Source organism: Ranitomeya imitator, chromosome 3 (assembly GCF_032444005.1).
Source record: "Ranitomeya imitator isolate aRanImi1 chromosome 3, aRanImi1.pri, whole genome shotgun sequence".
NCBI lineage: Eukaryota > Metazoa > Chordata > Amphibia > Anura > Dendrobatidae > Ranitomeya > Ranitomeya imitator.
This window is the reverse complement of record NC_091284.1, coordinates 301,069,301-301,095,306: the sequence shown is the minus strand read 5'-3', so window position 1 is coordinate 301,095,306 and position 26,006 is coordinate 301,069,301. Positions and strand designations below refer to the sequence as shown.

At 43.0% G+C, this 26,006-nt stretch overlaps 1 protein-coding gene across 1 annotated transcript in view; it reads right to left on the bottom strand.

Annotated features, from left to right (window-relative positions):
• Positions 1–313: 313 nt before the first annotated feature.
• Positions 314–26,006, bottom strand: part of SNRPC (small nuclear ribonucleoprotein polypeptide C) — a 68,181-nt gene continuing 42,488 nt past the window's right edge. Inside the window, exons 3-6 of the mRNA XM_069756568.1 lie at positions 13,325–13,433; positions 12,267–12,353; positions 12,062–12,166; positions 314–1,129 (exon numbers count right to left, since the gene is read on the bottom strand). Of these exons, the coding sequence (XP_069612669.1) occupies positions 1,005–1,129; positions 12,062–12,166; positions 12,267–12,353; positions 13,325–13,433 (426 nt within the window). The 3' untranslated portion in view covers positions 314–1,004. The remainder of the gene's footprint in view (positions 1,130–12,061; positions 12,167–12,266; positions 12,354–13,324; positions 13,434–26,006) is intronic.

Genomic DNA, 26,006 nt, shown 5'->3' with positions numbered 1-26,006 from the left:
TTGGTGAGTCCTGTCTGATATATGCGGCCACTCGCGGTATGCTGCAATTGTTTTTCTCATCCAGATTGCAGATGAGAATTTTTTTTTTTAAATAAATTGCAGAATACCACTGACTCATTGAAGAACATTAGTTAGAGTGCAAGCAGATTTATTGTATTGCACTTGTCTGATTTAAATGCAGAATGAGAACGTGCCCTAAACCCATCAAGTGCATCAAAATCAAAGAAGAAATTTTGGCTGGGAATTAGGTGGATAAATGTAAGGGCATGAATGCATGGGGTAGCTGAAAAATGAAATGAAAGTGTAATGCAACTCAGTTGTCAAATGATTTATTGCCAATGCTTGCGTGGCCTTGCAAGTGTACTTGCAAACATGAATAAAAATTATCAATAGAACTACTTTTTAAACACCATGAAATGAAAAAAAAAGAAAAAAACAACTTATTACACAATCTTTAATAAAAAAAACATTTTGAATGACAAAAATAAGGTACTGTACTAGCTTGTTCTGCGAATTTGGCCAACTTATATAATACCATGTGCGCTGAGGCTGGTCATATACAGAACCATGCAGTTTCAAATAATGTTTTAAAGTCAGGTACGACAAGGACAAAAAAAAAAAATAATTCTGTTTTAATGGATACATAATCCAATAGCATTTAAAGCAGGATGCAGATTCATGATGAGAAGCAAATCCCTTTAATGTTGGCAGAGTGCTCCTGAAGATTTCATGTATACGCCACTGGTCCAAACTGTACTCTCAGGCTGGTATTATTAAATCTCTCTGACCTTTAGAGCCAAAATAATAGTTTTACATTTACAAGTTAAATTGCAAAGTTGCTTGCTCTTACTAACAATTTTACCCATTTATGAACTTTAGACAACCTCTAAATTGGAAATTTCCATAGTGAGAAATATTGGAGACATCAACACGTCAAAATTACTAAAACTCGGTCAAAAGCTTTGCCAACGTATTTGCTATGGAGATTGAGCTGTTGATTTGGTCTATCGGTCAGGACGTGCCATGCCAGGGCGAGACTGCAGCATCATGGGTCGTACAGGTGGACGCATCATAGGAGGACCAGGCATCATTGGCATGTGAGCTCCCATTGGCGGTCTCATACCAGGACCTAATTGTGGGGGCAAAAGAAAGTGGTCAGCAACCATATGTCCAAAGAGTGTGTGAGTACATATCCATAATAAATTATATAGATATATATATACAGTGGGTGCGGAAAGTATTCAGACCTTTTTAAATTTTTCACGCTGTTTCATTGCAGCCATTTGGTAAATTCAAAAAAGTTCATTTTGTTCACATTAACCCCTTAACGACCGCCGATACGCCATTTAACGGCGGTAGTTAAGAGTACTTAACCACAGTGCCATTAATTAATGTGTATAGCGCACCCCAGAGTTGGATTTTCTCTGGGGTTTCATCTGCTAGGGGTAGCCGAGACCCCAGAGAACATGATTCGGGTCGGTTTTTACCGACCCCCGGGGTTGCGATCGCCGTTATTAATCGTATAATGGCAACCGCCTAAAAAAAAAAAAAACGTGATTTGCCATTTAATTTCTTTGTCCTCTGATGTGATTGCTGGATCCTCCTGCTTTCCCCAATGGCTGCTGGCGTCTTCTTCTGGTAAGAAAATGGCGGGTGCATGCGCAGTGCGCCCGCCGACATCTGCCGGCCGGCACCTATAGGAAGATTTTTTCTACTGGTTCATTTTGGTCACTGTGATAGGGTCTAAAAAAAAAGTAATTAACCCTCCCTTTATTACTCTCTTAGGGAAAAATAATAAAATAAAGAAAATGTATTTATTTACATTTTCCCATTAGGGTTCGAGTTGGGCTAAAGTTAGGGTTAGAGATGGGATTAGGGGTGTATTGGGATTAGGATTGGGATTAGCGTTAGGGTTGGGATTAGGGTTAAAGGTGTTTTGGGGTTAGGGTTGGAGTTAGAATCGGGGGGTTTCCACTGTTTAGGTACATAAAGGGGTCAAGTCAAATGGTACTCCCTCCCTTCTGAGCTCTCCTGTGCGCCCAGTGGTTTACGCCCACATATAGGGCATCAGTGTACTCAGAACAATTTGGACAACTTTTGGGGTGTAATGTCTCCTGTTAACCTTGGGAAAATAAAAAAATTGGGGGCTAAAAAATCATTTTTGTGAAAAAAAAAAAGTTTTTTTTTTTTTTTTTAATTTTCACGGTTCTGCGTTATAAACTTCTATGAAGCACTTAGGGATTCATAGTACTCACCACACATCTAGATAAGCTCCTTAGGGGGTCTAGTTTCCAAAATGGGGTCACTTGCGGGGGTGTTTCTACTGGTCCATCAGGGGCTCTGCAAACGCAACATGACGCCTGCAGACCATTCCATCAAAGTCTGCATTTTAAAACATCACTATTTCCCTTCCGAGCCCTGATGTGTGCCCAAACAGTGGTCCCCCCTCACATATGGGGTATCGGCGTATTCAAAACAAACTGGACAACAACTTTTCCTGTGACCTGTGGTAACCTCGATGACGTCACCGTTAGTCAGTGAGGCTGAGCTCGCAGCAGCTCATTTCCCAGTGGTTCTCAGCCTGAATGATTGCATGTTGGCAAAGTCCAAGTTGAAAACTTTTTTTTTTTTTTTTTTTTTTTAACAGAAGACCATGGATTCAATGGAATGGGCGTTAGGGGAGTATAACTATGCTTGTTGTTGTTTTTAAAACAAAAGGAAAAGTATAATTTTTTTTTTACTTAAAATATAAGAGTTGACTCTGGATGTGTGTTTATTTACAATACATGCCCTCATCATCTCCCGCCTTGACTACTGTAACCTCCTGCTCTGTGGCCTCCCCTCTAACACTCTTGCACCCCTCCAATCTATTCTAAACTCTGCTGCCCGACTAATCCACCTGTCCCCCCGCTATTCCCCGGCCTCTCCCCTCTGTCAATCCCTGCACTGGCTCCCCATCACCCAGAGACTCCAGTACAAAAGCCTAACCATGACATATAAAGCCATCCACAACCTGTCTCCTCCATACATCTGTGACCTCGTCTCCCGGTACTTTCCTGCACGCAACCTCCGATCCTCACAAGATCTCCTTCTCTACTCCCCTATTATCTCCTCTTCCCACAATCGCATACAAGATTTCTCTCGTGCATCCCCCCTACTCTGGAATGCTCTACCACAACATATCAGACTCTCGCCTACCATCGAAACCTTCAAAAAGAACCTGAAGACCCACCTCTTCCGACAAGCCTACAACCTGCAGTAACCACCGATTGACCAAACCGCTGCACGACCAGCTCTACCCTCACCTACTGTATCCTCACCCATCCCTTGTAGATTGTGAGCCCTCGCGGGCAGGGTCCTCTCTCCTCCTGTACCAGTTGTGACTTGTATTTTTCAAGATTATTGTACTTGTTTTATTATGTATACCCCTCCTCACATGTAAAGCGCCATGGAATAAATGGCGCTATAATAATAAATAATAATAATAATAATAATACTATTATAGGATTAGTAATGGATAGGCGTCTTATACACGCTCCTCAATTACTAAGCAGTGGGCTTAAAGTCAACGAACAACAACCCACCAATATGAACCCCACTTGCCACCAACACAGGGCAAGTGTGAAAAGTCAGGCAAAGCACCAGAATTGACGCATCTAATAGATGTGCTTTTTCTGGGCAACTGTGGGCTGCTATTTTTAGGCTTGGTGGGGGGGGGGGGGAGAAAGGGTGGGCAATATGCATTGCCCCTTATCAGCCTGAGATGGCTGGTTGTCAAAAATCAAAGGGACTTCTATTCTTGGTAACCAGCCTTGCCAACACCGACAGCTGAGGGATGCAGCCCCCAGCTGTGAGTTTTGCTTGGCTGATTATCAAAAATACAGGGGAACCCACACTGTTTCTTTTTAATTTGTTTATTTAGACCGCAGGGGAAGGCTGTTATTAGCGGCAACAGGCATGGGCTGATGGGAGTAGTCTTATAAGCAAACACCAGAGACTGGAGGTAAGCTTTTGTCCTCTAATCACAGCTGCGGGCGTCTGTGTGCATGCGTATCTGTCTTGAGTTCGTCAGCTGATCAGCTACAGTGCTCTCAATTACGGCACCGCTGTGTTGGAAAGTTCTCACGAAGCGGTGCCGTAAGCGAGAGCACCTGTGCTGATCAGATGATGAACTCCGGTGAACTCTCACGGAAGCGCAGTGATACACTGCGGAAGCCATCACCTCCTGTCAGTGTATCGCCGGAGGCCGGGTAGAGCGGTCACATCTCCCAATGTGACTGTTCTACGCGTGAGATAGTCGTGGCACACTTTGTATTAACCCTCCGTCACATACAATATTCAGACTAACGAGTTCACATACAATGTGCCTGTCAGGCGCCTGCTGGAAAAATACCTATAATATCTAATGTTTGCAATTTCAGTGCTCTAAAAGTGATCAGTGACCTTCATAGGGATGTAATAAAAGAGACTACACATAATCAGTTGCAAAAAAAAACATTTACTTAACATAAAACTAATAACTATGAAATACAAACTTTTCAAAACTCCCGCCAAATAGTCCCCAGTTCGACTCTCTCAAAAAAATGTACAAAGAAAATTTTTGAACACAAACTTAATTTTAAGGTACCTTAAGTACTATTAAAAACATATTCAATCAGAAGTAGATGCTGAGGTTTCCCCAGAAAAGTCACACTTGCAGAGCAAATAGCAAGAATTACACACCATTTTTGCATGTGTCAGGCAAATTGCTTTATGACATTTGAGACATTCATAATTTGAAAGCCTTCTGGTTCCGCTTTCCGTTTGGCAGGTGGTGCATCTCCTTCTTTTGTGAGGTGGTGCAGATGGTGACTTTTCACCATCATCTTCTGGGCGGAACCTTTTGAGCTGAACTTGAAGGCGAGAGGGGATACCGATTGTTTTCACGCTTCTCCTGCGTAGCTCTCCAAGTACTAGTTCATGGGCCAATTTTTTCAGATACAATCGTCTACGGAGTGGTTCAAGCTTGTTTTCAAGATAAATTACTTGTGAATTTATACCACCCAAATTCAACATAGCAAAAAATATGACCATTGGCCAGCATTTGATGTTTCTGCTGACGTTGAAAGTGGAGCACATCTGATCTGCTGTATCCACACCCCCTTTGGTGGCATTGTAAAATGTAATTATCTCCGGTTTTTTTTCTGCCCCAGTCCCAGGATCGATGGCAGCATCATCATGAAGTGTTGATAGAAGAAGTACGATTTTTTTGGCATGTGGTACATAGGAAACTAAAGCCTTTCCATTATGGAATGCAAACATACTGCTGTACTGTTGTCTCTCTTTCACACTTACAAACTGTGGCGGCAATTCCCTTTTGTTTTTTCTTACAGTTCCCACATATGACAGCTTCTGAATTTTCAGATAATCAATCAGCTCACAACTTGTAAACCAATTGTCAGCTGTAATATTGTGACCCGATCCAAATAAGGGTTCAGCCAGTCTTTTTACAACATCAATGGGTTTGTTGCTCACACAGTAAGGACCTTCTGGTTGTTTTCCTGCATAAACTTCCAGGTTGTAAGTGTAGGTCTTACTGGCATCAACAAGGGCATAAATTTTTATTCCATATTTGTTTGGCTTTGATGGAATATATTGACGAAAGGCACATCTACCACGAAAACCAGGGAGCATTTCGTCAATAGTGAGATTCTCTCCAGGGTAATAACTTTGTTTACAGTTTACAACAAATCTTTGAAATATATCACGAATTGGAGCAAGTCGGTCATGTGTTTTGCGTTCGGTTCGGGTAGTTCTGTCGTCAAACCGAAGGCAACGAATTAGAATCTTGAATCTGTTTATGGACATAACAAGGCTAAATTTTTCAACTCCATCCCCATCTTTACCCCAAAGTTCCTCCAAACTTTGTCTATTTGCCCTATAAGCTCCTGCAAGGTACAGTAATCCAAAAAAAGCACGCAGTTCTATTTCATCTGTGGGCTTGATGGTTCTGTTGCAGATGTACTTGTCCTTTATAATGTCTATATATTGGTTGGTATATGTGACAATAGAGTCCAGAATGTCATCTGTAAATATACTGTTCCAGCATTCAACTGCAGTTTTTGCATTACGTGCAGTTCCTATTACTGCAGGAAGGTGAGTAATAATGTTTAAAGGTTCCCTACGTTTTTTCTGGAATGGCTTCTTGTTCCATTTAGTATTTTTATCTTTTCCAATATAATATGATCCAACTTCTTCATCCTCACCACTGTCACCATCTTGCTCTGTTTCAGAATCCAGGACACATTCTTCCACCTCATCATGAGAATCAATCTCACTTTCCTCTCCTAAATCCTCATTCAGTGTGAGGTCTCTATCATCTAACAGCATGTTTGTTACTTCCTCAACATCAAGTTGTTTGGATAAATTGTACATTTTCCTCTCCATTTCAGCAGATAATCTGAAGCAAGAGAAGGAATATGTTAGAGAACTACTGTATATGCCTGAGCAGCACACTTTCTTTTATAAAATCTCCCTTATTTCTATGAAATATCATCACATTTTGTGCTATACATTCATAAACAAGCTAAATAAACTATTGTGATGAATAAAAACATAAAATACCAACCTTACTGAATGTGACGTATTCAAATACAATGAGCCTGAGAGATCTGTGCAGCTATATCCTCTCCCCTGAAGCTCTGAAATCCAACTGTGATATCAGGTTTCACAGACCTTCAAGAGACAGGAGACTACCTGGAGGGAGGGGGTTTCCTCACAATCTGGTGAGGAAGGAGAAATGAAAGTAAAAGAGAAGCGCCTGTCAGATCAGTTGTATGTGACGGAGGGTTAAATGGACTATGGCAGACCGGGAGTATTATATGTTGGTTTATTATTTTACTTTTGTTGCAGAAGACGAAGGCGTCGGGGATTAGGCATTTAGCAAGTATGGTAAATTTTGATTCAATAAAGGAGTCTGTGTGATTATTTAAAAAAAAAAGGACTTTATTCTGACCGTGTCTTTATTTACCATGTAACTATGGGGTTAGTAATGGATAGCTGTCTTGTAGACGCCTCTCCATTAGTAAGATATGGGCTTGATGTTACCTGACAATACAAAGGTGACATCAACACCACAAATATGAACCCCACTTGCCACCGCTACAGGGTAAGTGGGAAGAGCGAGGCTAAGTGCCAGAATTGGAGCATCTATATGATGCACCATTTTTGGGGTGGCTGAGAGCTGAGGTTTTTGCCAATATCCATGGTTCCTTCCCAGGCTATTGATATCAGCTCGAAGCAGTCTGCCTAACTTTTGCTGGTTCGATTTTATAGGGGGACCCCATCTCAATTTTTTTCTGGAGTTCCTCTGTAAGCTAGCCAGTAAAAGCTAAGCAAACAGCAGTGAGCTAAGCAAACAGCAGTGACCTTTATGGCTATTGGCTCCCTCCCAAAATATTAACATCTGCCCTCAGCTTTCCCTCTGCTGGTTATTAAAATTATGCGGTTGCTCAAGCAATTTTATTTTATTTTTTAAATAAACAGATATTGCATTTCAAGCAGATTTCTGACAGTTGCTTTTCTGTTAAAGCATATATAGGTTAATTACATGTATGTTAATGATCCTACATAGGCTGATGTGTGTGTCTATTTAATATTAATGAGGATGACTGGCTGAAGAGGTTGAGCAAGGAAATTACATCACAATTTTTTTTTAAATAATATATCTTTATTTAGCTCTAAGGATTTACAAAAATGCATGAAAATCCGCATAAAAAATGCGCGGCATTTCCACTGCGTTTTCTGTCAAGAGATGCAGAAATTTCCCCATGCAAATCTGCAACGTGCGCACATAGCTTTACTGTATCTCTTTCTCCTATTTTGCTATGCTGGTATGCATGGCACCCACCAGAAAAACATGAAAGAAAAAATAAACCATTCTACTTAAATTTCCTGCGCTCCCTCGCAGCGTCTTGTTCTGATGCCACAGGCTGATTTATGCTTATAAGCAATGCATGGCAGGAACATCATGCACTGCTTACAACAAGGTATTGAGTATTCATTGCTCTTTAGTAGTGGGCACAGTAGAGGCAGTCACCAGCTTCCTGCAGCAGAGGAGTTTCATGTGTTTCACTCTTCTCCATGCCCATGGGTGAGGAGTGCAGTGAATATTCATTCCATTAAGTAGCTGGCACATGTGATCACCCAACAGCTGCAGGAAGCCAGCAGCTAAGACTACTGTGCCCGCTATTAACCCCACCTCGGGAGTAACAGTACGCCAATGTCAGTATTCTCCCTTTGATGTGGGCTCCGGCGGAGAACCCACATTTTTTCTGGGACATGTTAGCTTTTTTGAACAGCTGACATGTACCCGCAATAGCCGCGTGTGGAATTGCGATCCATCAGCGGCTAATAACCAGTTAAATGCCGCTGCCAAACTGACAGCGGCATTTAAAATCGCGCTTCCGGCCATCGGGCTAGAAATACGCGCACTGGTGACCCAGTCACGTGATCGGGGGTCATTGGTTCATCGGCATGACAACCAAAGGTCTCCTGGAGACCTCTATAGTTGTCAGTGGCGGTTTGCTATGAGCGCCACCCAATAGTCGGCGCTCATAACAAGTCAGTAATTCAGCTACATAGAGGCGAACTGATCATCGCCTCTATGTAGCTGATTCGATCGGGCTATGGCAGCTTCTAGTATCCTAGGGAGCCTATTGAAGCATGCCAAAAGTTAAAGAAAAATGCTTTTTTAAAATATATAAAAAAAAATAAATAAAAATAAAAAAGTTCAAATCACCCCCCTTTTGCCCCATTCAAAATAAAAAAAAAAAAAAAAAAATCAGACATACACATATTTGGTATTGCCGCGTACGGAATTGCCCGATCAATAAAAAAAGGATTAACCTGATCGCTAAATGGCGTAGTGATTAAAAAAAAAAAAAAAAAGTATAAACGCCAGAATTACAGATTTTTTGTCGCCGCGACATTGCATTAAAATTCAATAACGGGCGATCAAAAGATTGTATCTGCAGCAAAATGGTATCATTAAAAAACATCAGCTCGGCACACAAAAAATAAGCCCTCACCTAACCAGAGATGACAAAAATGGTGACGCTACGTGTATCAGAAAATGGCACAATTGGTTTTTTTTTTAGCAAAGTTTGTAATTTTCTTTCACCACTTAGATTAAGAACCTAGACATGTTTGGTGTCTATGAACTTGTAATGAATTATAATGTTAGGTCAGATTTAGCATTTAGTGAACCTAAATAAAACCCAAACAAAAAAGTGTGTGATGGGCCTTTTTTTTACAATTTCACCGCACTTGGAATTTTGTTCCTGTTTTCTAGTACACAACATGATAAAACCAATGATGTTGTTCAAAAGTACAAGTTATGCCTCTGGGAAAAAGGGGAGCAAAAACTAAAAAAAGCTCTGGTCATGAAGGGATTAAAGAGAAATGAATATTCACTGCCAGCGCAGTGAATATTAATTTCTCTTTAGCAGCAGGCACAGGTTTTAGGCACAGCAGCCAGCTCCTGCCTCCTGTGCCCCTGACTCAAGTATAAGCCGAGGGGGGCTTTTTCAGCATAAAAACTTGGCTTATACTCGAGTAAATACACGGTATATATATATATTTTACATATTATACTGAATCAATTCATTTAGACTGTGCACGTCAATGTTTATGAATTTGGTGCTTTAGCGCTGCTTCCATTAAGAGATGAATACGTCTCAATAAAATCTGAATATCTTACAAGTGAGGTTACTCAAGGTTACTCCAGTCAAAGATTGAAGTATATTTCCTTTCAAATAATTTTTATTAAGCATTTTGAAATTTAATATTGTGTTTTGTAGATAATCATATATTCAACTTTCAAGGAAATAAGGGTGGGGAGAGGGCGGGAGGTGAGGGAAGTGGGAATGGGAAAAGGGTATTTCTGGTATAATTTATGCCATAAAAGTCGTGTGAATTTTGATGAATTTGCCAGGCTTTGCGACTGCCAAGCACTGGCCATAAAGACAAAGCTCTCAGAAACTAGTGCAATTTTTGGTGTTTTTTTTTTTACAAAGCTTTCAGACATTAAGCAGTTTTAAGCTGGAAAACTGTCAAACTGATGAACTAGGCCTAAAGCTGGGTTCACACTTCGTTATGGGCGTCCGTTAGACGGACTATGTTACACCGCGGCATAACGCGGTGTAACACAGTCCGCCAACGCCGCCATTATGTCCTATGTCGGACGCATCGCCAATGGGCGTGCGCCAGCGATGTGCCGTCATTGAGTGACGGACCCTGAGACGCGGGCTGCAGCGTTTCCGGGTCCGTCACCGCTAGCGCAGATAGAGCATCTGCTAGCTCTACGTGATGACGCATCGGCACTTGCGTCGACAGCAGCCCGCTAACGTATGTATTGAACGGGCTGCTGTCAACGCAATATGAACCCGGCCTAATAGGTTTTGAAGTAATGCATCGTCACACTATCAATAGAATTACAGAACCACCACATAAGTACCGTATATACTCGAGTATAAGCCGAGATTTTCAGCCCAAATTTTTGGGCTGAAAGTGCCCCTCTCGGCTTATACTCGAGTCACGGTAGCGGTGGGGTCGGCAGGTGAGGGGGTGAGGGCGCTGAGGTATACTTACCTAGTCCCAGCGATCCTCGCGCTGTCCCTGCCTTCCTCCCCGTCTTCTGTGCTGCAGCTTCTTCCCCTCTTCAGCAGTCACGTGGGACCGCTCATTACAGAAATGAATAAGCGGCTCCACCTCCCATAGGGGTGGAGCCGCCTATTCATTTCTCTAATCAGCGGTGCCGGTGACCGCTGACAGGAAGAGGCTGCAGCACAGAAGACGGGGAGGAAGGCAGGGACAGCGCGAGGATCGCTGGGACTAGGTGAGTATGTTATATTCACCTGTCCGCGTTCCAGCCGCCGGGCGTCGCTCCATCTTCCCGGCGCCTCCATCTTCCCGGCGTCTGCGCTTTGACTGTTCAGGTCAGAGGGCGCGATGACGCATATAGTGTGCGCGGCGCCCACTGCCTGATCAGTCAGAGCAGAGACGCCGGGAAGATGGAGGCGCCGGGACCGGACGCTGGGAACTGCAATCAAGAGAGGTGAGTATGTGGTTTTTTTTTTATTGCAGCAGCAGCAGCGGCCATGGCACAGATATATGTGCAGCATCTATGGGGCAGTATGAACGGCACACAGCACTATATGGGGCATCTGTGCAGCATCTATGGGGCAGTATGAACGGCACACAGCACTATATGGGGCATCTGTGCAGCATCTATGGGGCAATATGAACGGCACACAGCACTATATGGGGCATCTGTGCAGCATCTATGGGGCAATATGAACGGTGCAGAGCACTATATGGGGCATCTGTGCAGCATCTATGGGGCAATATGAACGGCACACAGCACTATATGGGGCATCTGTGCAGCATCTATGGGGCAATATGAACGGCACACAGTACTATATGGGGCATCTGTGCAGCATCAATGGGGCAATATGAACGGTGCAGAGCACTATATGGCACAGCTATGGGGAAATAATGATTATTTTTATTTTTGAAATTCACCGGTAAATGCTGCATTTCCACCCTAGGCTTATACTCGAGTCAATAAGTTTTCCCAGTTTTTTGTGGCAAAATTAGGGGGGGGGTCGGCTTATACTCGGGTCAGCTTATACTCGAGTATATACGGTAGTAAAAGAAATTTGGAGATAAAAACTATATGCTCAGTGAAAAAGTGTCCATATATCAACTGCAGGAAAAATATGGAATAAAATTGTTATGGTTCAAGTAGAATAAAAACTTCTTACCTTCTATATATAAAAAATACATATCCTTACTTTTTTACAATTCTAATTGCATGGTTCAAAGGTACCCCAAAATCACCATGATGATTGTAAACGAACTTCTAATGAATTATGGGGCGATATTTAATGTACCTACGGTCTTGCACCTTACTTGTCATTTGCAGCCCTGTTTTCCAGTTTTGATATAGATGGGGGCATCGATTTTCAATGCAATCTGATTATATGTTTAGGCAGTGGGTGAAGAAAACTTATCAGCGTACCATGTCCTACTGGCATCATTCCTGGTGGAGGAGGACCCATCATTGGCATCATTGGGGGGCCTGCCATTGGAGGTGCAGGCATCATACCAGGACGAGGAGGACCACCTACAACAGGAAAATAAAAATATCAGCCATTCAATATATTTGGAACCACACAAAACATGGTGCCACATAATTTAAGCAGCAGCACAAAAAATGTACTTACCTAAGCTAGGTGGTGGAGGAATCATGGCACTTCCAGCAGGTGGAGCAAAAGGAGTGGGTGGTATCTTCCCTTGCTGGAAAGCAGCAGCTGTAATTACATTAAGTGCATTACAATATATAATCTGGTAAAGTATAAAGTACAGTATTAAGGAGCTGGCTGCTGCGGCTATCTCCTGTGCCTGCTGCTAAAGAGAAATTAATGTTCCCATCACTGACAATGAATCGTCATTTCTCTGTAATAGCGCGCAGTGTCAGCTGCAGCAGCCGACTCCTGCAGTTGCCGGTCGGTCACGTGAGCCGCTACGTAAGAGAAATGAATATTCATCTCTCTTCACTCCCATGAGCGTGGAAAGTAGTGAAAATTCATTACTGTTAAGTAGCAGCACACGTGACCGCTTGGTGGCTTACACTGTGCACGCTATTTAATACTCACTGCACTTCCAACCCCACGTTGAAACCCATACTGCAGTGAGTATTCCGGCAGTTGTGCTCTACTTATGAGCAGCGCATGACGTCCCTGCCATGCTCTGCTTACAAGCATAAAGCAGCTGCTGGCACCGAAACAAGACGCTGCGAGGGAGTGCAGGAAGTTAAGTGTAATGGTTTCTTTTTTTACGCTTTTTGATGGGCGCCAATCATTCCAGGATAAGGATGGTGCAATGCATACAAGTATAAGGATGGAGCCAGGCATGCAAGGATAGGGATGGAGCCATGCATACATAGAGCTGTGGCATGATCAGACCATGTCCCTGTATGGTCAGACACAGCCATTACAAAGTACATAGCAGGGGCACATTTATAAGATCTCAGCAAACAAACATTTTATTGAAACCCATACAATTGTGGAACTTATTATTCAAAGATCTATTGACTAAAATAAACTTTGTTTGTGGGAAAACCCCTTCAATCATGCATATAATCTACAAATCCATCCCCTTCACAGATTCTGCTCTTTAGTTTAGACCATTCTTGTTCCCATATGCAAATTCTGCTAGATTACTAGGAAAGAAAGTGCAAATATCAAAGAGTTAAACTTCTGTATAATATAAAGCTACATACTAGTTTTATCAATTAAACTCTGAGCTTGCTCTTCCATCCATTTCTGATAGTAATCCTTCACATTTTCCTTGTGCTTTCTTCCACTGCAATGGGTCTTGCGAACTGATGGCTAGAGGAACACAATACCACAAAATAAAATTTGTTCGGCTTTAAATGTGCTTGCATGCATTTCCTCCGGTATCCTCCCACACACCAAAGACATACTGATGAAGAACTTTTTTTGTCAGTCCCAATGATGATGATTATGCCTGTGAAGTACTGCAGAATATAATATAATAACAACAACAATAATAACAATAATAAATACATTATATACACATATAATACATGTAATATATATATATATATATATATATATATATATATATATATATATATATATATATATATATATATATATATATATATATATATATACACACACACACACACATACATGTAATACATAAACAGATGCCATCAAGGCAAACAGCCATTATATACACTACAGCGCAGCAATCAAAACAGAGTTAAGGTACCTTCACACATAACGATATCGTTAACGATATCGTTGCAACGTCACACTTTTTTTGTGACGTAGCAACGATCCCACTAACGATCTCGTTATGTTTGACGGCGACCAACGATCAGGCCCCTGCTGGGAGATCGTTGGTCGTGGGGAATGATCAGGACCTTTTTTTGGTCGCTGATCACCCGCTGTCATCGCTGGATCGGCGTGTGTGACGCCGATCCAGCGATGTCTTCACTTGTAACCTGGGTAAACATCGGGTTACTAAGCGCAGGGCCGCGCTTAGTAACCCGATATTTACCCTGGTTACCATTGTAAAAGTAAAAAAAAAAACACAAAACAAAAAACACTACATACTTACATTCTGATGTCTGTCACGTCCCCCGGCGTCAGCTTCCCTGCACTGACTGAGCGCCGGCCGGAAAGCAGAGCACAGCGGGAACGTCACCGCTGTGCTCTGGCTCTGCTTTACGGCCGACACTGACACAGTGAGTGCGGGAAGCTGATGCCGGGGGACGTGACATCAGAATGTAAGTACGTACTGGTTTTTTTTTTTAACTTTTACAATGGTAACCAGGGTAAATATCGGGTTACTAAGCGCGGCCCTGCGTTTAGTAACCCGATGTTTACCCTGTCTACCCGGGGACTTCGGCATCGTTGAAGACTGTTTCAACGATGCCGAAGTCTTTCCCCGGATCGTTGGTCGCTGGAGAGAGCTGTCTGTGTGACAGCTCCCCAGCGACCACACAACAATTTACCAACGATCACGGCCAGGTCGTATCGCTGGTCGTGATCGTTGGTAAATCGTATAGTGTAACGGTACCTTACAGGTCAAGACTTAACCCCTTTAACGACCGCTGATATGCCTTTTAATGGTGACAGATAAAGGGCCTTATTCCTCAGCACCTTTTTAACCCCTTTACCCTCAAGGGTGGTTTGCACGTTATGGACCGGGCCAATTTTTTATAATTTTGACCACTGTCCCTTTATGAGGTTATAACTCTGGAACGCTTCAACGGATCCTGATGATTTTGACACGGTTTTCTCGTGACATATTGTACTTCATAATAGTGGTAACATTTTTTTTTATATTACCTGCGTTTGTGAAAAAAAACAAAACGGAAATTTGGCGAAAATGTTCACAATATTTCAACTTTGAATTTTTATGCCCTTAAATCAGAGATATATCACACGAAATACTTAATAGGTAACATTTCCCACATGTCTACTTTACATCAGCACAATTTTGGAACCAATTTTTTTTTTGTTAGGGAGTTATAAGGGTTAAAATTTGACTAGCAATTTCTCTTTTTTTATAACACCATTTTTTTTTTTAGGGAATACATCACATTTGAAGTCAATTTGAGGGGTCTATATGAGAAAATAACCAAGTGTGACACCATTCTAAAAACTGCACCCCTCAAGGTGCTCAAAAACACATTCAAAAAGTTTATTAACCCCTTCATGACCCAGCCTATTTTGACCTTAAAGGGAACCTGTCACTCCGAAAATCGAAGGTGAGCTAAGCCCACCGGCATCAGGGGCTTATCTACAGCATTCTGTAATGCTGTAGATAAGCCCCCGATGTTACCTGAAAGAGGAGAAAAAGACGTTAGATTATACTCACCCAGGGGCGGTCCCGCTGCTGGTCAGGTCAAACGGGCGTCTCCGGTCCGCTGCGGCGCCTCCCATCTTCATTACAAGACGTCCTCTTCTGATCTTCAGCCACGGCTCCGGCGCAGGCGTACTTTGCTCTGCCCTGTTGAGGGCAGACAAAGTACTGCAGTGCGCAGGCGCCGGGCCTCTGACCTTTCCGGTGCCTGCGCACTGCAGTACTATCCTCTGCCCTCAACAGGGCAGAGCAAAGTATGCCTGCGCCGGAGCCGTGGCTGAAGATCAGAAGAGGACGTCTTGTAATGAAGATAGGAGGCGCCGCAGCGGACCGGAGACGCCCATCCGACCTGACCAGCAGCGGGACCGCCCTTGGGTGAGTATAATATAATGTCTTTTTCTCCTCTTTCAGGTAACATCGGTGGCTTATCTACAGCATTCTGTAATGCTGTAGATAAGCCACCGATGTTACCTGAAAGAGGTAAGCCCCTGATGCCGGTGGGCTTACCTCACCTTCGATTTTCGGGGTGACAGGTTCCCTTTAATAGACTGGCCGTTTTTTGCAATTCGGACCAGTGTCCCTTTATGAGGTAATAACTCAGGAACGCTTCAACGAATCCTAGCGGTTCTGAGAATGTTTTTTCGTGACATATTGGGCTTCATGTTAGTGGTAAATTTAGGTCGATAATTTTTGCATTTATTTGTGAAAAAAATGGAAATTTAAGTAAAATTTTGAAAATTTCTCAATTTTCAAATTTTTAATTTTTATTCTGTTAAATGAGGGAGTTATGTGACACAAAATAGTTAAATAACATTACCCACATGTTTACTTTACACGAGCACAATTTTGTAAACAAAATTTTTTTTTTGCTAGGAAGTTATAAGGGTTAAAATTTGACCAGCGATTTGTCATTTTTACAACGAAATTTACAAAACCATTTTTTTTAGGGACCACCTCACATTTGAAGTCAGTTTGAGGGGTCTATATGGCTGAAAATACCCAAAAGTGACACCATTCTAAAAACTGCACCCCTCAAGGTACTCAAAACCACATTCAAGAAGTTTATTAACCCTTCAGGTGCTTCACAGCAGCAGAAGCAACATGGAAGGAAAAAATGAACATTTAACTTTTTAGTCACAAAAATGATGTTTTAGCAACAATTTTTTTATTTTCCCAAAGGAAAAAAGGGAAACTGGACCCCAAAAGTTATTGTACAATTTGTCCTGAGTACGCCGATACCCCATATGTGGGGAGAACCACTGTTTGGGCGCACGACAGGGCTTGGAAGGGAAGGAGCGCCATTTGACTTTTTCAATGAAAAATTGGCTCCAATCTTTAGCGGACACCATGTTGTGTTTGGAGAGCCCCTGTGTGCCTAAATATTGGAGCTCCCCCACAAATGACCCCATTTTGGAAACTAGACCCCCCAAGGAGCTTATCTAGATGCATAGTGAGCACTTTGAACCCCCAGTTGCTTCACAAATTGATCCGTAAAAATGAAAAAGTACTTTTTTTTTTTTTCGCAAAAAATGTTTTTAGTCTCAATTTTTTCATTTTCACATGGACAACAGGATACAATGGATCCTAAAATGTGTTGGGCAATTTTTCCTGAGTACACCGATACCTCACATGTGGGGGTAAACCACTGTTTGGGGACACGGCAGGGCTCGGAAGGGAATGAGCGCCATTTGACTTTTTGAATGAAAAATTAGCTCCAATCGTTAGCGGACACCATGTCGCGTTTGGAGAGGCCCTGTGTGCCTAAACATTGGAGCTCCCATACATGTGACCCCATTTTGGAAACTAGATCCTCCAAGGAACTTATCTAGATGCATAGTGAGCACTTTGAACCCCCAGGTGCTTCACAAATTGATCTGTAAAAATGAAAAAGTACTTTTTTTTTTTTTTCACAAAAATTTCTTTTAGCCTCAATTTGTTCATTTCCACATGGGCAACAGGATAAAACGGATCCTAAAATTTATTGGGCAATTTCTCCTGAGTACACTAAACTACTGTTTGGGTAAACGGCAGGGCTCGGAAGGGAAGGAGCGCCATTTGACTTTTTCAATGAAAAATTGGCTCCAATCTTTAGCGGACACCATGTTGTGTTTGGAGAGCCCCTGTGTGCCTATGCATTGGAGCTCCCCCACATGTGACTCCATTTTGGAAACTAGACCCCCCAAGGAACTAACCTAGATGTGCGGTGACCACTTCAAACCCTCAAGTGCTTCACAGAAGTTTATAACACAGAGCCTTGAAAATAAAAAATCTTTTTTCTTTCCTCAAAAATTATTTTTTAGCCCGCAATTTTTTATTTTCACAAGAGTAACAGGACAGATTGGACCCCAAAAGTTGTTGGCCAGTTTGTCCTGAGTACGCTGATACTCCATATGTGGGGGGGAACCACTGTTTGGGCACATGTCAGGGCTCGGAAGGGAAGTAGTGACTTTTGAAATGCAGACTTTGATGGAATGGTCTGCGGGTGTCACGTTGCGTTTGCAGAGCCCCTGATGTGCCTAAACATTAGAAACCTTGCACAAGTGACCCCATTTTGGAAACTAGACCCCCCAAGGAACTTATCTAGTTATGTGGTGAGCATTTTGAACCCCCAAGTGCTTCACAGAAGTTTACAACACAGAGCCGTGAAAATAAAAAATCATTTTTCTTTCCTCAAAAATGATGTTTTAGCAAGCAATTTTTTATTTTCACAAGGGTAACAGGAGAAATTGGACCCCAATAATTGTTGCCCAGTTTGTCCTGAGTATGCTGGTACCCCATATGTGGGGGTAAACCACTGTTTGGGCGCACGTCAGGGCTCGGAATGGAGGGAGCACCATTTGACTTTTTGAATGCAAGATTGGCTGGAATCAATGGTGGCGCCATGTTGCGTTTGGAGACCCCTGATGTGCCTACACAGTGGAAACCCCTCAATTCTACCTCCAACACTAACCCCCCCACACCCCTAACCCTAATCCCAACTGTAGCCATAACCCTAATCACAACCCTAACCCAAACACACCCCTAACCCCAATCTCAACCCTGATCGTAACCCTAATCCAAACCCTAACCCCAACACACCCCTAACCATAACCCTAACCACAAGCCTAACCCCAACACACCCCTAACCATAACCCTAACCACAGTCTAATCTTAACCCTATTTCCAACCCTAGCCCTAATTCCAACCCTAAGGCTATGTGCCCACGTTGCGGATTCGTGTGAGATTTTTCCCCACCATTTTTGAAAAATCCGCAGGTAGAAGGCACTGCGTTTTACCTGCGTATTTACCGTGGATTTCCAGTGTTTTTGTGTGGATTTCACTTGCGGATTCCTATTGAGGAACAGGTGTAAAACGCGGCGGAATCAGCACAAAGAATTGACATGCTGCGGAAAATACAGCACAGCGTTTCCGCGTGGTATTTTCCACACCATGGGCACAGCGGATTTGGTTTTCCATAGGTTTACGTGGTACTGTAAACGTGATGGAAAACTGCTACGAATCCGCAGCGGCGGATCCGCAGCCAAATCCGCACCATGTGCACCTAGCATAAGGCTAGGTTCACATTGCGTTAGCATATGCGCTAAACGGATTGCACTATCGGAATGCGTTAACACAATGTACAAAAAGGGATTGCGTTCGAGGTCCGTCAGAAAATAACAGGACATCGCTAACGCATGCCAAAAATGGCATACGTTAGCGATGCGTTTGATACATTGCAGTCAATGGCTGCGCTAACGGATCCGTTACATTGCATTAGTGGCGCTATGTAACGGATTCCGTTAGCGGACTGCCACGAACGCAATGTGAACCCAGCCTAATTCTAACCCTAACCCTAATTCTAGCCCTAACCCTAGGCTTAACCCTAGCGGGGAAAAAAATAATAAATATTTTCTTTATTTTATTTTTTACCCTACCTATGGGGGTGATGAAGGGGGGGGGGGGGGGCGGGGTTATTTATTATTTTTTTATTTTGATCGCTGTGATAGAACCTACCGGCTGGTAGATTCGGCAGACGCACTGTGCATGTGACCGCCATTTTCCAAGATGGCGGCGCCCATGCAGCAGCCGGACAGACACCGGGAGGGACGGAGGTGGTCAGTAAGTATGATGAAGGGAAGGAGGGAGGGGGGGAGGGTAAATCGGACAGCAGGGGGAGGGGGGGATCGGACTGCGGGGGGAGCGGACAGGAGGACGGAGGGGAGCGGAGGACAGGAAATGACAGGACAGAGAACGAAGGAAAGCAGATCGGTGGCGGTGGGGGGGGGGGGGGGGTCAGATCGTGATCTCCAGCCATGGCTGATGCTATTGCCGCATCGGCCATGGCTGGATTGTAATATTTCACCAATCGCTCTGATTGAAAGTGAAACGTCACTTTCAACAGCCAAGCAGAGGGATCGTAGCCACGGGGTGGGGGGGGGGGGGGGGGTTGGGTGGGGGGCTAAAGTAGTGGGCTAAAGTACCACTCCCCCTGTCCCTGCAGATCGGGTGAAATTGGAGTTAACCCCTTCACCCGATCTGCAGGGACGCGATCATTCTGTGACACAGCATATGCGTCACAGGTCGGATTGACACAGACTTTCATGACGCATACGCTATGTCACAGGTCGGGAAGGGTTTAACCCTTCAGGTGTTTCACAGGAATTTTTGGAATATTTTTAAAAAGAACATTTAACTTTTCTTCACAAAAAATTTACTTCAGCTCCAATTTGTTTGATTTTACCAAGGGTAACAGGAAAAATTGGATCCCAAAAGTTGTGCAATTTGTCCTGAGTACGCCGATATATGTGGGGGTAAACCACTGTTTGGGGGCATGGCAGAGATCGGAAGGGACGGAGCGCCGTTTGACTTTTCAATGCAAAATTGACAGGAATTGAGATAGGACACCATGTCGCGTTTGGAGAGCCCCTGATGTGCCTAAACAGTGGAAACCCCCCACAAGTGACACCATTTTGGAAAATAGACCCCCTAAGGAATTTATCTAAATGTGTGGTGAGCACTTTGACCCACCAAGTGCTTCACAGAAGTTTATAATGCCGAGCCGTAAAAATAAAAAATCATTTTTTCACAAAAATGATCTTTTCGCCCCCAATTTTTTATTTTCCCAAGGGTAACAGAAGAATTTGGACCCCAAAAGTTGTTGTGCAATTTGTCCCGAGTACTCGGATACCCCATATGGGGGGGGGGGGTAAACCACTGTTTAGCCCCTGATGTGCCTAAACAGTGGAAACCCCCCCCAATTCTAACTGAAACCCTAACCTAAACACACCCCTAACCATAATCCCAACCGTAAATGTAATCCCAACTTTATCCCTAACTTTAGTCCCATCCCTAACCCTAACTTTAGTCTCAACCCTTACCCTAATGGGAAAATGGAAATTAACACTTTTTTTAATTTTATTATTTTTCCCTAACTGAGGGGGTGATGAAGGGGGGTTTGATTTACTATTTATAGCTGTTTTTTTAGCGGATTTTTATAATTGGCAGCTGTCTCACACTAAAAGACGCTTTTTATTGCAAAAAATTGTTTTTGCGTCTCCACATTTTGAGAGCTATAATTTTTCCATATTTTGGTCCACAGAATCATGTGAGGTCTTGTTTTTTGCGGGACGTTTTTGTTGGTATAATTTTCGGGCACGTTACATTTTTAGATTGCTTTTCATTCCGATTTTTGTGAGGCAGAATGACCAAAGACCAGCATTTCATTAATTTCCTTGGGGGGGGGGGGGGGGGGGTGTTTATACCGTTCCACGTTTGGTAAAATTGATAAAGCAGTCTTATTTTTCGGGTCAGTACGATTGCAGCGATACCTCATTTATATCATTTTTTTTATGTTTTGGCGCTTTGCATAGGCAGCATCAATAGTAAAAAGTAGGCCTCACTTGTCAAAATGAGCCCCCCCCCCGTCTTGGCTAGGGCCCCGCCACTTGCCCGGGTGCTGACGCCGGCCCTGACTTGTGGGTGGGCGGGGGTGGGGTTTCCACTGTTTAGGCACATCAGTGGCTCTCCAAACACGACATGGCGTCAGCTCTTGATTCATGCCAAAAAGTCAAATTGTGCTCCTTCCCTTCCAAGACCTGCCATGCGCCCAAACAGTGGTTGTCCCCCACAAATGGGGTATTGGCATACTTAGGAGAAATTGCACAACACATTCTGTGGTCCATTTTCTCTTGTTACCCTTGTGAAATAAAAAAAGTTTGGGCCTACAGTAATTTGTGAAAAAAGTAAAAAAAATTTCCGTGAGCTCTCGTGAAGTAACTGAAGAGTTAATAAAATTCTTGAATGTGGTTTAGAGTACTTTCAGGGGTGCAGATTTTAGAATGGTGTCGCTTTTGGGTATTTGTTTGGAATAAGTGCCCCTCAAAGTCACTTCAAATGTGAGGTGGTGCCTAAAAAAATGGTTTAGTAAATTTTGTTGGAAAAATAAGAAATCGCTGGTCAACTTTTAACCCTTATAACTTCTTAAAAAAAAAGGTTTACAAAATCGTGCTGATGTAGAGATGTGGAATATGTTTTTGAACCATTTCGTGTGACGTAACTCTCTGATTTAAGGGCACTAGAATAAAAAGTTTGAAAACGGCAACATTTTCAAAATATTTGCCGAATTTCTGTTTTTTGTTATATCGAAGAAATGTCACCACTATCATGAAGTACAATGTGTCAAGAAAAAAAAAACAAAAAAACACAATCTCATAATCAGTGGGATACATTGAAGCATTCCAGAGTTATTACCACAAAGTGAGGGCAGATTTGCAAAACGTGGCTTGGTCATTCAGATCACAATTGGCTCTGTCACTAAAGGGTTAAAGGGACCGCTATTGGCCGATTAACATCTAGTGTTTATATGTGTTTTTGTGTTACATTACATATATATTTACATTTTGGGCATTTTTAACCCCACAAAAACAAAAAACAAACAGTAATCCAGGTAATCACTTAGGCTACGTTCACATTAGCGTTGTGCGGGGCAGCGTCGGGCGCAGCCGCGGCGACGCATGCGTCCCTATATTTAACATAGGGGGCGCATGGACATGCGTTTTGTGACGCATGTGTCATTTTGGCGCAACTGTCTGGGCGCAGAGGACGCTGCATGATGCAGTTTTTTCTGTGCCAAAAATCATGCAAAAATGAACGCATGCATCACAAAAAGCTGCGTTGTGCATGCGTTTTTGCATGCGTTGTGTCGCTGACGCTGCCCCGCACAACGCTAATGTGAACGTAGCCTTATTGGGCACTGGGTCTTGTTTTTAGACTACTACTTTCCACCATTTCAGGAAGTGGTTTCAGCAAGGTTTCTTATCAAAGGCAGATAACTCCATACACAGCCGACAAGAGAGGATCCACTATTCACAGTAACTGATGCCACACCTGACCCTGCTTTCCCTCCCTTCACAGTGACCATAGCACAGATTTATTTTAAACTTCAATCAAAAGGTGGTGGTCTGGATCCACCATTGTGCTGTATAGATATGATAGTTCCTAAAAAAAAACAGGAAGTTAAAAAAAGGAAAGTTGCGGCTATTTTTATATTAACCCCTTCACCCTGAAACCTGTTTTCACCTTCCTGATCAGGCTATTTTTTATATTCTGACCACTGTCACTTTATGAGATAACTCTGGAAAGCTTCAAAGATCCCACTGATTCTGAGACTGTTTTCTTGTGACATATTGTACTTCATGATAGTGGTAAAGTTTCTTTGGTATGACTTGAGCTTATTTGTGTAAAAAAAATAAATAAATGAAAATTTGGCAAAAATTTTGCAATTTTCAAACTTTCAAATGTTATGCCTTTAAATCTGAGTTATGTAACATGATAGATAGTTCATAAATAACATTTTCCACATGTCTACATAAGCACAATTTTGGAAACCTAATTTTGTTTTTATTAGGAATTTAGAAGGATTAAAAGCTGACCAGCGATTTCTCATTTCTACAAATTTTTTTTTTTTTTTTTAGGGACCATATAATAATTGATGTGACTTTGAAGGGTCTATATGACAGAAAATACCCAAAAGTGACACCATTCTAAAAACTTCACCTCAAAATCAGATTCAAGAAGTTTATTAACCCTTCAAGTGCTTCACAAAAATTAATGGAATGTGTGAGGAAAAAAAAACATTTTACTTTTAAGTTGCAAAATGCCTTATTTTTCCGACTATAAGACGCACCCTCCTCCCCCCCCCCAAAAAAAAAAAATTGTGGGGAAAATGGGGGTGCGTCCTATAGATGGAATGCAGGCTTACCGGCAGTGTGGTGGCGGCAGAGGTGCGGGGATGATGAGGCGCGGTGAGCGGTATGGCGTGAGCAGGGTCCCTTCCACAGGTGAGGTGACGCCGCGGCCTGGTATCGAAGGAGAGCAGCAGAGCTGGGTGAGTCACGGCTTTCCCGATGGCGGCGGCCATCTTCCTGAGGCCACGCGTGTGCATATTGAGTTTTCTGCTTCCCGGGGCTTCAGGAAAATGGCTGCGGGAGGCCGCGCGTGCGCAGATTGAGATTGCGGCAGCCATTTTCCTGAAGCCGAGTTCGCAGATTGAGATCTCGGCTTCAGGAAAATGGCCGACGTGATCTCCATCTGCGCACGCGCGGCCCCCCACGGCCATTTTCCTGAAGCCCTGGGAAGCAGAGTACTCAATCTGCGCGCGCGCGCGGCCTCAGGAAGATAGCCACCGAGAGCCACCGAGAAACTGATGATTAACACAGCTCTGTTGCTCACCTTGGATACCGGGCCTCGGCGTCACCTCACCTGAGGAAATAACCACACATCTGCCGCCGTCACAGCACTGCCGCAACCCCCCCATGGACACCAGGCCATGGCGTCGCCCATCTAAGCAGGAAGGGACCCTGCTCAGGTGCACACCGTACCACCCCTCAGCTTCACCGCACCTCTGCCAACACCATGCCTCCTGTGACCCTGCACTGCCACCGCCTGCCCTCAGGTAAGAGATCTTAAATTCGGACAATAAGACGGACCCCCATCTTATAAAAAAAAAATTATTTTTTTCTGCAATTTTCACCCCAAATTTTGGGTGCGTCTTATGGAGGAGAGAAGGTTTTTCCACCAACATAGAAGAGGATTCTTTACTGTTAGGGCAGTGAGAATCTGGAATTGCTTGCCTGAGGAGGTGGTGATGGCGAACTCAGTCGAGGGGTTCAAGAGAGGCCTGGATGTCTTCCTGGAGCAGAACAATATTGTATCATACAATTATTAGGTTCTGTAGAAGGACGTAGATCTGGGGATTTATTATGATGGAATATAGGCTGAACTGGATGGACAAATGTCTTTTTTCGGCCTTACTAACTATGTTACTATGTATGGTGCGTCTTATAGTCCGAAAAATACGGTAATCTTTTAGCCCCATATTATTATTGTGCAATTTCTCCTTAATACCCCATAAATATGGGGAAAAAACATTTGAGCACATGGCAGGGAATGAGTGATATTTCGGAATGCAGACTTTGATGGAATAGTCTACGGACGTCATGTCTAAAAATAAGCGAACTTACTCGTGAAAGGTTCGCCAGTTTTAAATTTGGAACGAACATTGCACACTCGGATTCGTGTTTGGATTCCCGAGCATTTGTCCTCAAAATCAGCAAAATCCGGGCAAAATTCCGTAAATCATCGAGTTTCCACTAATGCTTTTGTTAGGACTTTGGCTAGGATAGTGGTGCTGTATGGAGAACGGGGGAGGGTTGGGAGGACGTGTTTGATGAGGGAACGGGGTGTGGAGAAGAGTAGCGGCGAACTATAATTTGTCTAATTAACTTAATGTGTGGAGATTCCGTCAGCCAATCAGGATGCAGAAACCATCCACAATGTCCAGACACAAGGGCATCTGTCACTGGCTGTCGAAGTCACATGTCCCTCTCCATATAAAAAGCAGACTTGTTTTTGTGCCATTTTTTCAGTGTAACAACGCAGAGAGGTTGCACCTGCTGTAAGTAGTCAAATCTATGAGGAAAAAACGGATCCGGCGGCAACTTTCGACGGATCCGTTTTTTCTAAATTTGCCGGATTGTGCCTAACGGCAAAAAACTGATGTGTGAAAGCAGCCTTAATGATGGAAAAACCCACAGTGGTCACAGAAATAACTTGAATTTGACAAAAGTAATAATAAATAAAAAAATCTTTGATAATGAACAAATGAAAGTCAGACATTGCTTTTCAACCATGCTGCCACAGAATTAAAAAAAATAAAAATAAATAAACTCATGAAATAGGCCTGGACTGAAACGATGCTACCCTTAACGTAATATTTTGTTGCACAACCTTTTGAGGCAATCACTGCAATCAAACAATTCCTGTAACTGTCAATGAGAATTCTGCACCTGTCGACAGGTATTTTGGCCCACTCAAGAGAAAACTGCTCCAGTTGTCTCGTGTTTGAAGGTTGCCTTTTCCAGATGTCATGTTTCAGCTCTTTTCAAAGATTCTCAATAGAATTTAGGTCAGGGCTCAGAAGACTACTTCAGAATAGTCCAATCTTTTCCTCTTAGCCAGTCTTCGGTGTTTTTAGCTGTGTGTTTTGGGTCATTATCCTGTTGCAAGACCCATGACCTGCGATT